We start from the raw sequence: 12,960 nt of genomic DNA on the forward strand, positions 1-12,960 counted from the left end.
AGGAGACAAATCCTTCCAGGGCAATAAATTCTCAATATTACTGCTCACACAGCGACTATTGCTTAACTGTTCAGAGCAGGGGCCATGGCAGAGTTTCTGTGTTGGGTGGCTCCCCCAGAACAGGGACCCACTGGGTGTGGGAATTGAATTAAATGGTACCATTTAATATTCCAATGAAGAAGTATTTCAGAAGTCAGCAGTTAATGGGGATCTGCTGCCTTGGCTTCTCTGAAAACCTTATAACAGCCTTCCAGGGCCTAAAGGGGCTCCTGGAGAGCTGGAGGGAGCCTTAGGACAAGGGATGGAGGGAGAACATGTTGGGAATGGCTTCTCCTGGTGGGCAGGGATAGATGGGTGACTGGGGGATGTTTTGCCCTTTAAGCTCCTGAATTAAAAATAGGATTTGAAACTAGAAGTACAGGTGACCCCTGTGTTGCCTGAGTTGTTCAGATTGTCCCAAACACCTGATGCACCAGTGCAGCTGCCATGGAGTCACTGGGAGTGGTGCCATCACCAAGAAATGCAGCTGGTGAGAGGGACTGGGCTAAACTGGGAAGGGGACTATTCACTGGGTTTTACTGGCAGCAGGAGCTCCCATGAGCAAGTGAATTAAACAGGTTTAGCCAAGAAAGTTGAACATCTCCCAAACTAGTAAAACTGCAATTACAGAACACCTTTTTTAAAAAGATGTCAAGAAACTTATTTTTGTTTTCTATTTGTTCAGCTGTTCAGTAGCCTTTTAAGTCTTGGAGATATTGGAATGGTGAACACATCTTTTGATGAGTATTCCTCCTCCCTTAAATGGGTGGAGTCATAGGAACAAAAGGTATTTAATGAATTTTGATGGAGAGTTAAGGGTGAGAGACTTGGAGGAACAGGTTAAGACTCCTGATTAGATGGAATGAGGAAGTGGAAGCCACAGACAAGACCAGGGAAGATACTCTTGGGTTGTTGAAGATGAGATCTGAACTGTGGGGGTGTGGGATGCTCTATTTCAATGGAAGGCTGTGCATCTATCCCATTCCATATGCAATCAAGGGGGTTTGGAAATGGAACACCTCCCCACTGTAAGAGGATGGCTTCCTCACCTTTGAATGGGTAGATTTAGAAGTGCCACAAGAGCCCAGAAATGAAGGCCAGGTGTGAGGCCAAAGGAAATGCTCAGGAGCTGAGAGTGCCTGGCTTTCCTGGCACTGTGGTCTGGAGGGGGTCAGACAGCACCAGGATTCTCCTTGGCCAAGCGCTGCTCCACCTCTGGGTGCCTGTTTGGTGGCAGGGGAAGGGAGTGGGGACGTGTTTGTCCCTATTCCCAGGCTGTTACTCCTTGGCAGGTCAGCAGAGGTGCCCATTCATTCCCCACTTGCTGTGTGTCTTTCGACTTAGTTAAATCCACTCTCAGCAAAGCTAAACTGTTTGGGAAAAAGATTAAACCAGACAGTTTGACTAATTGAAAATGAGGGAAATCCTCTGTGACTGTGAACACTGGGTGTGCTTTGTACTGTATTCTGCTTTTCTCTAAGCTAAATCATTCTTTTCTCTGTGTGTATATCTACAGATAAAGTAGATTAACTTGTTGTAATCTTAGCTACTGTTTTAATAAGGCAAAGGAACATTTTGTTACTGTTGATTCGGGGAGTCCTTGGAGAAGAAAAACTTCAGGAATGTTTGTCAGTAATAATTTTTAAGGGCAACCCACAACCCTGATTTTTAGAAAATTAAGTACTTGCTATGGCCCATATGCCATTAATGGAATTGGTCAGTCAAAAACTCTCTAGAATGAAAGGAAAAGCAGGGACAAGACATGTTGACATCACTGGGATGGTTGGCCACTGCCTGATAATTTAAAGTGGAGTTGAGAAACTGATGTTTCCAACAGAAAAATATATTTCCAACCGTGGTGAAAAGCTGAATTTCAGAAGTGCTGTTCCATCTGTTGCTGAGGAGGTCCCACTGTGCAGGTAACAGTCCAATAAAAAAATTCAATAGGGAATTTAGAATCTTTTAGGAAGCACTTACCTAGAGAAGCATTCAACAGCACTAAATTAAAATACACATTTATGTGCCTCTTTTTCTTTGTGATTTGTACAACAGTTGCTTATTCTTAAATATGCTTGGTTAGATGAGTTCTTATTCTTCTCCTGCTTCCAAGCCCTTTCATTTTGTTTCTGCAATGAAGATGTAACAATTTATGACATCACATTAATATCCATGGCAACAGCCTGTAAAGTGAACAACATATTGCATTTGCATTGCAGAACCAGCAGTGAGGGAGACGGCTCCTGCTGAAATATGGATATGGGAAAGAACTCCAGCAGTGAGCACAGGGGATGCCTGGGAAGGGAAATTCTTTTGTAGTGGTCAAATGTGGTCAGTTGGCTCAAATTTTATAAAAGTGATCTTTAGAAGGAGTCCCAAGTGCAGAGGAGTCAGAAGTTGCAGTGCCTTTTTTGACTAAATAGAAAGTTAAATCACAACTTTCTATTCCTGGGTGTTCCTCTGGGAGCCTGCTCATCCCCAAGGGAATCCTGCTCAATTGGGTTCTTGTTTGCAGTAATTCTCACAGGAGAGATCTTACAGAACAGGTCTGGCTTTAAATTAATAATTGCTGTATATATGTTCAACCTTAAAGATCATGAGAAAAGCTGAGTACTCGGTAGTCTCAGTCTGTAAAATCTTGTAGTTTAATTTATTATTGTGTGGAATTCCAAGGACTCCTCTATTTCAGAGCAGCTTTCCAGACCTCAGTAATTTGTTTCTTCCATTCCCAATGCTATGTTTTGTCTTCCTCATTATTTTTCCCCTGTAATACCTTCTGTTTATAAACAGGAGTAAATAAACATGCTATTATAAATAAGAATGTGCTGCTGAAGAAATTGTTTTTCTGTCCCCATCTGAAAGAGCATCTGCAGTAGTCCCTGCTTGGAAAGGCAGGGATGGGGAGAAGGAGGAGTTGTTTTCCTGCACTGAGCTTTTGGTACCTGTTTGGGGCAAGTATCTGTTCAGCCAGCAGAAGTAATGGACATCAGGATTTCAGGGATCTTCCAGAGTCTTTCCCACATTTGATCAGATTATTTTTCAAGGAAGTTTCTCTGCTGTCAAAGCTGTTTCATATGCAGGGTTTTATTTTAAAAGGAGCACTTACACTGTCCCCACTCCAAACCTGCTCTCTCCTATTATGTTTATTATTGCATGTGGTCAATTTTTTTTCCCCCTGAAGTTTTATTTTTAGCCTGGATCCTTTGGATCCTTTTCTTAATTGAAAAAGCAGCCCCTGGGTGAAGAGCCCAGACCGGGTCCCAGCCAGCTCCCTCTGCTGGCTTCCTCAGAGGACAAAAATAGATTTAAAAACCTGCTTAAAAACCTGCTTGACATTCTGCTGCCTCCAGTTCAGGCCCTTCACTGGCAGAGCTCAACACAGAACTGTTATTTTGCTTTTGCTTCTGTTCAAGTAGCAGCAAACTCCAGTAAACATTTGCTTACAGAAGAGCACAAAGTATTTTGGCATGTTTTATGGGGAGTAAAGAACAAACAAAATGACAAAAATATGCTTGTTTTGTCTTTGAAGTCTGTTCTGCGTTTTTATTCTGTGCCTGTGGTTTTGGAAGGCTCCTGGCCTCTCCAAAAAGACATGGATATGAGGGAAAAGGTTCTCACTGGCACATTTATAAAAAGATATTTCATTTACACTGTTCTTCTTACCTCAAGATGCATTTTCAGTTGTTTTTTTTATTTCCAAAAATGGTTGCAAAACTGAGAATATCTTTTGAAAATATATTTTCCAAGTATTTTATTTGCAAGCATCAGATCTGACCATAACCATTTTTGTGCTGATGTTGGTTATTGCTCAAGCCTCACCCTCTGTTTCTGAAGAATATAAAAACCTTGTAAGCTGAAATTTATTCCCTAATTGATAAAAATCCCAAGCTGAAAGTCATGTTTGGAAGGACCTACAGTATTGTTATGGTTTGGATTGGAAGGGACCTTTGCTTAACTTTGCTACTCTAAAAACCTGCCAGCAATATTAAATTTGGGGTTGCCTGCTGCTAACTCTTCCTTTTGTGTTTTTGGGGATTGTTGGTTGGGGTTTAGCTTTTTTGTGTCCTTCAGCTTTTGCTGCAGCAAGGTTTTAAGTACACAAATTGAAAAGTCAATTTTGTCATTTATTCCTGTGTAAAATATAATGAATTCCAGCAGGGAGGTAGGAAAAGAAGTAGTAAAACAAGCTTTAAAACATTACTTTGAAAGTATGTACAACCTAGAAAAAGAATATATTTATTCACATATTTTCCTATTTTCAAATAGTAACTTGAGGACTTATCTAATATGTTCCATGTATAATGGAATTAGTGTTGTAGTTCACACGTACAACCTTTGGCTATTTTGTGTGGGGAACATGATGTGTATTTAACACCGGAAACTGCTCTAAAAATACTTCCTGTATCCCTTTCTTAAACCCAGATCTTGTTTTCTCACAATATAGCATTACAAGTAACTTAAGGAAAATAAGATTTTCTAATGAAAATTGTTATTTCTATAACCATTAGGTTGGAGAAAAAATAAAAAAGGAAGAAAATAGGAGCCTGGGGGCTGCAGGTAGCGATACCAGGACCAAAAGCAAATGTGAACTGAGGAAAAATAAGCACAATTCTTAATTTTTATGCAGAAGGGTAAACTTAAATTGGAATTGATGGAAACCCAAATGTTGACTTGGTTAAGTCAGCGTACAGCTGAGGTGGAAATACCACCAGTTCTTGTTCCGCAGAGCAGAGCCCAGCTGGGTGGAAGCAGAGCTCCGGGGGCCTGGGGAGACTGGGCACGTTACACCCGGGATTTCTCCATAAATGTCTCCTTGGATGTGTTGGAGATCTCGTCTTTCCTCCAGCTGTCGTCCTAACATATCGATTAAAGGCTGTGGCACGCAGCAGCCGTGAGGCAGCGAGGAATGCTGCCCGGGCTGCCTTGCTGCGGGATCAGGATGGAGACTCATTGCGGGGCCGGGGCCGCGCTGCCTCCCGGGACAGCGGCGGGAAGAGGCCCCATGGCGGGCACAGAGGGCACGGCGGTGACTCCGTGTCCCCCTGGCCGGGGGAGCTCCCGGGATCGCCCTGGCGTGCCGCCGCAGCTCCGTGTGGCTGTGGGGGTGGATGACCGGGAGGCACGGCCAGAGGGCGGGGTGGGATTGGGAGTGAGAATGGGAATGGGAGCGAGGCGGGCCAGGGCTGCAGAGTCTGAGCGGAATCGCCTGTCTGGAGCTGTGCGGGCCTTTCTGAGGCGAGGCCGTGTGGAAGGGCAGGGAGGGCTCAGCCCGGTGCCGCGCTCAGAACTGAGCTGTGCTCCAGCAGTGACGTCCTGCATGCCTGGGAAGTGAGGGAAGACTCCGGGTTCCTTTCGCTTTCCAAGTAGGGATTAATAGGGACGGCATTTTTCCTGAGAACAAGCCCTGAACTCGGGCTTGTTCTGAGGAAACGGGGATGGCTGGACTCGCTCTGATTTCTCCGGAGAGACTCGCTGCCCTGGTACATTCCGTTACCTCCAGCAGAGCCCTGGGAGCAGGGAATGCAGTCAGTGTCCCATCAGTGCTAGTAAACACCAGTTGTGTTTAGAGAGGAAAAATACAAGTCCTCCTCATCGCATTGATGGTGCTGAGGAAGGTCTCCCTGCTGCACAGGCACTGCAGGAATTCCATACCTTTGAACCTGGGGAGATCAAAAGGCAGAAGTGGGGGTTGCAGCTGATGTGTGGAATTGAGGGTCACACCGGCTGCAAGGCCCAGGTGGTCACTGGAAATGGGAATGAAGAAAACTTGGGCGATTTGGAAGGGGAAAGAAGAGAGCAAATCAAGTTTGGAGAGTACAGATTGTTTCTGGGATTAAGAAAGCATAGTATACTTTTGAAAATTGTATTTTCCTTCAAAGTTTTTTGGGTTGCTTTTATTTTCTTCTGACAAACTACCTTTAATGTCTTTGGAATAAAGAGTTGAACACGTGATGGAAAATGAAAAGTTCAGAAATGTGAGAGAAAATTGTAGAAACTCCAAGGAGTAAAGTTAAGAGAATACTTCTTTTCTACTGGTATCCTTAGCCTGGTACATTTTAGGAAATTATGGTGAAAATCTCCCCAAACCTTTAGTTCCTTTTCACTGTGGTCAGGTTATGCTTTTCATTTATGGGAAATACCTCTGCAAAGAAATATAAAGTGCCTTGGAAATAAGCCTGCTTAACACAAACACATGGTGGGACAAATGAAGCAGCGTAAATCAGGGATTGGAGGGATTTTCTGGCATGCGAGAGCAGGTTTCCCATTGCATACAACTTCCTGCTTTGCTTTGGGAAACTGTGTAAACCACATAAAATTGTGCCTTATTTCTGTTCCTTTTACTGTTTCTGGTGATTGTAGAAAGCATTCAAAACAAAAACCACACGGCAAATCCATGGTGTGATTTGGAATCTGTCCTGTCTCGGGAGCGAGCAGCTCAGCTCTCTGCACAGCTCATCTGCATTCCTACAGAGAGAGCAAGACTCGAGCTGTAATTGCACAGAAATGCTCGTTCTGATTTCATAGATAATGATTTTGGTTAACCAAGCTGCTGAGAAACCTTCCCTGTGAAGATCTGGCTGTGGTGTGCTCCGGTGAAAGGCAGGAGAGGCCGTGCGGGAGCTCAGGAATGTGAGTGTGTGGGCCAGGGAGAGGATGTAACATTTAATGTATATTTTATAAAAAACAACTCTCTACCTACCGGGACTGGGGAAGCGATAAAAGTATTACTTTAAGTAGTGCTAACACAATCTAAGTGCAGATAGTTACCTACCATCTGTTTTTCAATAAATAGCTATTATGCTAATTTCTGTTTCAATGCGCAACAATTAAAGCCTCGGAGTATTCCTGTGATATTCAACAGCTGTTGCCTTTGAAGGTTTTATTTATCCTTCTGAAGTGCAACAATTTTAGTTTCATAGTCAACTCTGCTTGCAAGTGTTGGTTTTTATATCGAAAATTGCGGTGCATTGAGATGCAAACTCGGGCCGTGCCTGAGCAGCAATCTCCAGCCATGGTCTCCATTAATATTCTGATTTTCCTGGAAGCTGTTAAGGATACCTTGGGAGGATATGGATTGGAAACGCTTCTGTGCATGTCCAGTGAATATTCCCTGTGTTTGGAAATAGAACAACACAAATGAATCATTCTGGGGAGCGTTTGCACTGTTTTGGTTCATTTTGTGATGAGCTGACTTGGGGAAGAGAGCCAAGATGGATTCTCTGGCCTGTACGAGTGAGCAGCACAATTTCCCTACGATCATAACCAGCACAAGGAAATTAGATCTCTAAGTGGGTTGAATCTGATTTAGTAATAAGTCAATTTAATCACTAATGACTTCAAACGCAGATTTTACAAGGTGATCAATGGCAGTATAGCAATGATCGATCAATGGCGTTGTCTTTAATTGGATTTTTATGGGTATAATATAGTTTTTCAGAATTAATGTACCATTGCATTGTGTTGTTACTCTCTTAACTCAATTTTTTAGGAGAAATGATGCTTCAAAATGCTCGTTGGTTTTTGAAATATTGTTTTAAGGGTATGCTAATAAAAATACAGATGAAAAATTAAATGCTTGCTTTTAGTAATTTTATGTCTGATTTTGTTGGAGTTGTTTAGCCGTGTGTTTTTAAAACATTGAAAAAACCTCACATCCCTCATATTTCATGGCAACGAGGAGGCAAAATATCAAAGGCTAGGCAGGAGCATGTGCTGCTCTGAATGCGAATCTTGAGGAGCTGAGTAAGTCCCTGTCCTCAGCAGTTTGACATAGTAATCTTCCCTGGAAGTAATCTCCTTGTCCCATGTGTCCTGCTTTAATCTATCAGTATTTCTGCAGTGTGCAGCAAGAAATTGATTTTCAGTAATTTTAATGGCTGAATAACTGGTGCTGTCCCAGAGTGTTTTTTCATATTTGCAGTGGCCAATGTGGTAACTGAGGGCAGTGTTCTGGATAATGGGTTTCATTAGCTCTGATGCCTGAGGTAAAAAAGCAGTAGGTGGGAATAAAGCCTTGTTTTTGATGTCTAGACGTTCATTTCAGCTGTTGCTGCAATATGATACATTAAAAGGAAATATGTAACATAGCTCTGAGGAAATATGTATTCTTTGAAACTAATTCTGCTTTTAAACTGCACAAGGCAGTGTGACCTGAATTATTAAAATGTGGGTGGCTGGATTTCTTAAAGGTATAACTGTCTCTGCAGCACTGACACAGCCTCGACTTGCCTCCTCTCCTTCCTTCCTGTATTTCTTTTAAGTAAAATATGTCAGTTTGGCCACTGAAGCAGAACAGAGATCTTATTATCTTTCCAGTATCTCTGCTGGGAGACCTAAAATTATTGAAGTATTTGCTTTGATATTTTGCTGTGACTTCTCTCCTTGAAATTTTTATAATGGATCTTTTTTTTTTTTTTTTTTTGAGAACATGGCTGGCTTCATAAAAATTGTTGGACACTTTGAAGACCTTAATATCTCTGACTTGAAAATAAAAAAGATCCCAAGCCAACTAATCTGCTCATTAATGTATGTTTAAATTGTAAATTTCCCGTGTAAGTCTAAATTATTGTAGTTGCCTTTCATTCTTTTAACATTTGATCTGCAAGAATAAACATAAAAATCAGCACAAGTGTTTTATTCATTTTTTGAACCTATGAAAACAAAATCATAACAAATGCCTAAAAACTTTATATATTAAGGCTGTTGATTAATTCCCATTCTGTTTGAACACCAGCAGTGAGATTAACACTTCCGCTGTTAACCATTATAAGTGTCAGATACACGTTTTTCTTGTCCTGGATTTTCTGCTATTCTTGATAGTTTTTTTTCTGAAAATCCAGACTTTTAGAGACAGAATATTGCTGTACTTAGTGGTTTATTTTGGGAGCTAATTTAATTTTAAAAAAGTAACAAAACATAACTAAGGAAAGCAGTTGCTTCTTTTGCTGAGAAATGACGTGGTGAAGTTCTCCCTCTGCTGCAGAGCAGCGAGAAGGGGATGAGCTGCCTGTTGAAATAAAAGCTTCTCCCAGGTGTTATCCTTCTCCAGAGTGTACAGAAGCTTGCATAGGGTAGTTAACATACACAGAAATGTATGGATTTATACCCAGAGCTATAGCTACGTGTGTGCACAAACCTGTCCCAGTGGAGGAGCAGTCACCTGACAGATCACCCTGGTGAGAAGGAGCTTGGGCTCCTGGAGGTCACCCCGGCTGTCCAGGACGGGATTGCTGCAGACAGGGATCCCATCAGCCATGGCTTTGTCTCCCATGGCCTGGCAGGCAGTGACCCACAGTTTGTCCCCTCTTTGGGGGCTTTGCTGCCTCTCCAAACTCATCCTCTGCTCTGACTTCCATGGAGGAAAATTGTGCTCTGTTGTGCTTTCTCTCACTAAAACATTCCATCTGTCCTTGATTGTTCTCCTAGAAGTTCTCTGTTTTGGAAGATGTCTTTCACACCTGTTGTTCAGTGTTGCATTTGTTGGGTCTAAAGAGAAATATTTCAACTGAAGTAACAGAAATGCCTCCAGGACAGGCCAGAGGTGTTCCCAAGTTTTGGAACCTGCACAGCACCTGTGTTCTGCTGGCTGTGCCTGGGAATGCTATCAGGAGCATGGGAAAGCTGAGGGGGGCTGCAGCTGAATGTTTTAAGTGTTAAAAGCATTAGAAATCATCATGTAGAGAGACAGAGACTATTTCCTATGCTTCAGTTTGCTATTAGGCATTTAAAATATTCTTCAAAATCTGAAGTCTAGTTAAATAATAAATGTCAGGAGCTTTGGAATTTACAGGGATAGTCTAACTTCTAGTGTTTTGCCAAGCTTTTTTATTGGTCACCATATGCATCCTGAAGTTGTAACTTGCTCCAGTCATTTCAACACTTTTCTTGTGGAGTCTGGATCAGGGAGCCAAAGAGCAGAGAGAAAGTGAAATGCTGTACTTCTAATTTTTCCTCCTCATTTTTATGGCATCAGACATATGTACATGCTCTTAATTGTAAGATGTACTTTTTTAGTAGGATAAAGAAGCATTAGAGATAATTACAGTAAGTATAGTGCTTTAATATAGCTGGGAATTAAAGGCATTATTTATTATAGGAAAATGGTTATGGCTATGTCTTATGATACACTTAGAGTTAAATTTAATAGGGAAGTAATTTTATTTCCATTTAATATATAATTTATGTGAATTCTGTGTACTATGAAAGGCAGTTTGGAAAATTACAATATTGAGGGTTGATACCACTCCAGATTTCCCCTTTTCCCTGTCCCACTCCACTGCTGCTCCTCAGCCAGTCTGACCTTATGGCACACTTGACCCTTGGCACTTGGCTGCAAGGTTAACATTGCTTTTCCCTGCTTTTCCTTGGATTTTGGACACCTTCCTCTCAAGCATTTCCTCTGCTGAGTGCAGGACAGCCATGGCTGCAGCTGTGGTGGGGGGTAGGGAGGGGGAGCGCTGCCAGTTTCCATTCCCTCACCCAGTCCCTCCTGCTGGGATGTGCAGCGCTTTCATGTCTGGGATTGTGGAGGAATAACAGGCTGGGGTAGCCCAGGGAAACTGAGCAGGGAAAAAGAATACAGGTGATGTCCAGACACAAAAGAGTTCTGGATTAAAATTATCCCAACTCTACAGAATATTACATTCAGTGGTGTAAAGCAGTGTGATCTGATCTGAATTCTTCTGAAATGGCAAAATTATACTTGCAGAAAATAGTTCTGAGAGATGATATAAGCTGTGATAGGGTCCTGTTAGTCTGTTGTGTATACCTAGGAGTAGGTAGGGAGTTAGGATTGAGAACTTCAGAACTGGTGGTGGGAACTTTCCTGTAAAATCAGACTTGGTTCTTGTCTCCCCTATTTTGCATGAAGTTCCTAAAGCAGGGGCAGTACTGGCAGTACAGCCTAGTGAATTTATTTTGACTTTTACAGGTTCTGTCAATTTCATGACGTTGTCCAAAATTTTGATTTTTTAATTTAAATAATAAATTTTCATGCAGGTGTGATCTCTCATAGTGTAACTAATCTGTAGCTTTTCATATATTTGAGGATTATGAATTTTTTAAGTGCAAGACTCGACCTGCCTCACAGCTTCTGGGGCTGCAGTAGTTCTGGGCGGTTGAGAATTTATACATCAATGGCTCTGACCGTGCACGGGGGTTGTGAGTCCCTTAAGCACAGTGTTTTACCCATGAAAGCAGAGTTCTGTGCAGTAAATAGCCGTGGCCCATTACATCCTCGGTGTCAGCGAGGCTGGCGAGCATTAAAGGGCCTGCAGTGGTTTCTATGGAAAAGCTCCTTGGCTGCTGCTTGTGCCCGGGGGCACAGGTCTGTGTCTCCATTCTCCCGGCAAGTCCTGTGCTGTCAGATAAGGTGATTTTAGGTACTAAAACCCGGCTTTTTCCATTCTGCACGAAGAGAGAGGCTCTGTTACCGACATTAACATATCACAACATTGCACATGCAAAAAATATTCCTTTTCTTGTCTGAGTGTGTGAGTTACAGCTCCTGCAGAAGCAGCAGAACAGCGGCTCGAGGCTTTGAAGGCTGCTGACAATATTAGTATTTTCCATGGAGCACTAACTCCTTAGAAGCTTGCCTTTAAACATGGTTGTAAACTATGCTGAGATAATAATCTCTGAGCGATAGACGCGCTGCTGGGAGGTCTCGTCCTGCAAATTGGCCAGGGAGGGGTGTGAAGTATTCAGCGCTTTTAAGGTGCTGTAGAATTTTATGTTTGCACTTTTAAAGATTTGCCGACTACTCTTGTGAAATTGAAATGACAGAACTCAGACAATTAACGAATTCTTACTCCTTGAAAAAGTTGTTTTATCATCTGTTTTCACTCTGCGTTTTCTGGCTGAGTAAGATTTGGAATCTGGTACAGGCATACCAGAAATAGTGCTAGTCCTGGTAGTTTTAGCACCCAAAAGCCGTGAGTAAGGACAGCAGATATTTCTGAGGGTTGTCTGTCCTTCAGGTGACTAATTCAGGCTGCATTCTACTCTGAGAGATAATTAGACTTACTTTTTTAAACTCGGAAATCTCTGCAGTTCAGTACTGAGTGTACAGTTTTTATTTTGGTGTAAAATCTGCTGTGTATTGCTAAAATGGCAATAGTTGAAGTCAGTACAATGGAGGAATTGCACTTGAGTGTGACAGCGAGAGGTTCAGGGGAGTTGTTTCATGTTGTTTCAGTTATGTAAATTGATTTTTACACCTTTAATGATTGACTTTGTTTCTTGATTGTCGGCATCTGTGGTTAAGTTTTAAAGGATCTCTCAGCAGTGGTGGCAAAGAATGATCGTGCATTCTTCACCCCTGTACTTGAATACGGAATGCTACAAACAAATGGGTTTGCTTTTATGCTTTTGTGTTTGCTTCTTCTTTTTTTTTTTTTTTTAATTCAAAGGCTGCGTCTTCGGCAAGTAAAGGTTAAAGCTGCTCGGGTGATATAGGTAATAGTTGAAATAGTTTAATGCAACATGCTACTTTGAAAATTAAAGCTGTTGAAGATATGTTTTGGATAAATGTTTGTATTTCCCTGTTCTGAGCATATTGACATTTTGTGTTTTTGTAGTGGTGGAAGAAGGATTCTGGGAGAATGGACTTTCCTATGAGTGTAGGACCCTGCTCTTCAAAGCAATTCATAATCTTCTGGAAAGGTAAGAAAAACTCTAGTGCTCTCAAATATTTCATTTGGATACTTAAAATCATACAGGATACCTAAAGAGCAATTATATTATTACGGATCTTAAACTACATTTTTTAGAGTTAGACTTTGAATCCAAGAGAACAGGACAGAGATGAGTCTCTTAAGTCATTGACTCTGGTAATTTATCATAAAATGCTGTGCAAACAAATTCAACACTCATATAAACAATAATATTGATACATATTTCTGCTCAGATTTTTGCTAAGGAGTT

General features: G+C 41.7%; 1 protein-coding gene across 1 annotated transcript in view; it reads left to right on the forward strand.

The window, feature by feature from the left end:
- Nucleotides 1-12,960, forward strand: part of MED13L (mediator complex subunit 13L) — a 167,425-nt gene that overhangs the window by 68,311 nt on the left and 86,154 nt on the right. Inside the window, exon 3 of the mRNA XM_064726640.1 lies at nucleotides 12,615-12,699. Within this exon, the coding sequence (XP_064582710.1) occupies nucleotides 12,615-12,699 (85 nt within the window). The remainder of the gene's footprint in view (nucleotides 1-12,614; nucleotides 12,700-12,960) is intronic.

Source organism: Zonotrichia leucophrys, chromosome 15 (genome assembly GCF_028769735.1).
Source record: "Zonotrichia leucophrys gambelii isolate GWCS_2022_RI chromosome 15, RI_Zleu_2.0, whole genome shotgun sequence".
Classification (NCBI taxonomy): domain Eukaryota; kingdom Metazoa; phylum Chordata; class Aves; order Passeriformes; family Passerellidae; genus Zonotrichia; species Zonotrichia leucophrys.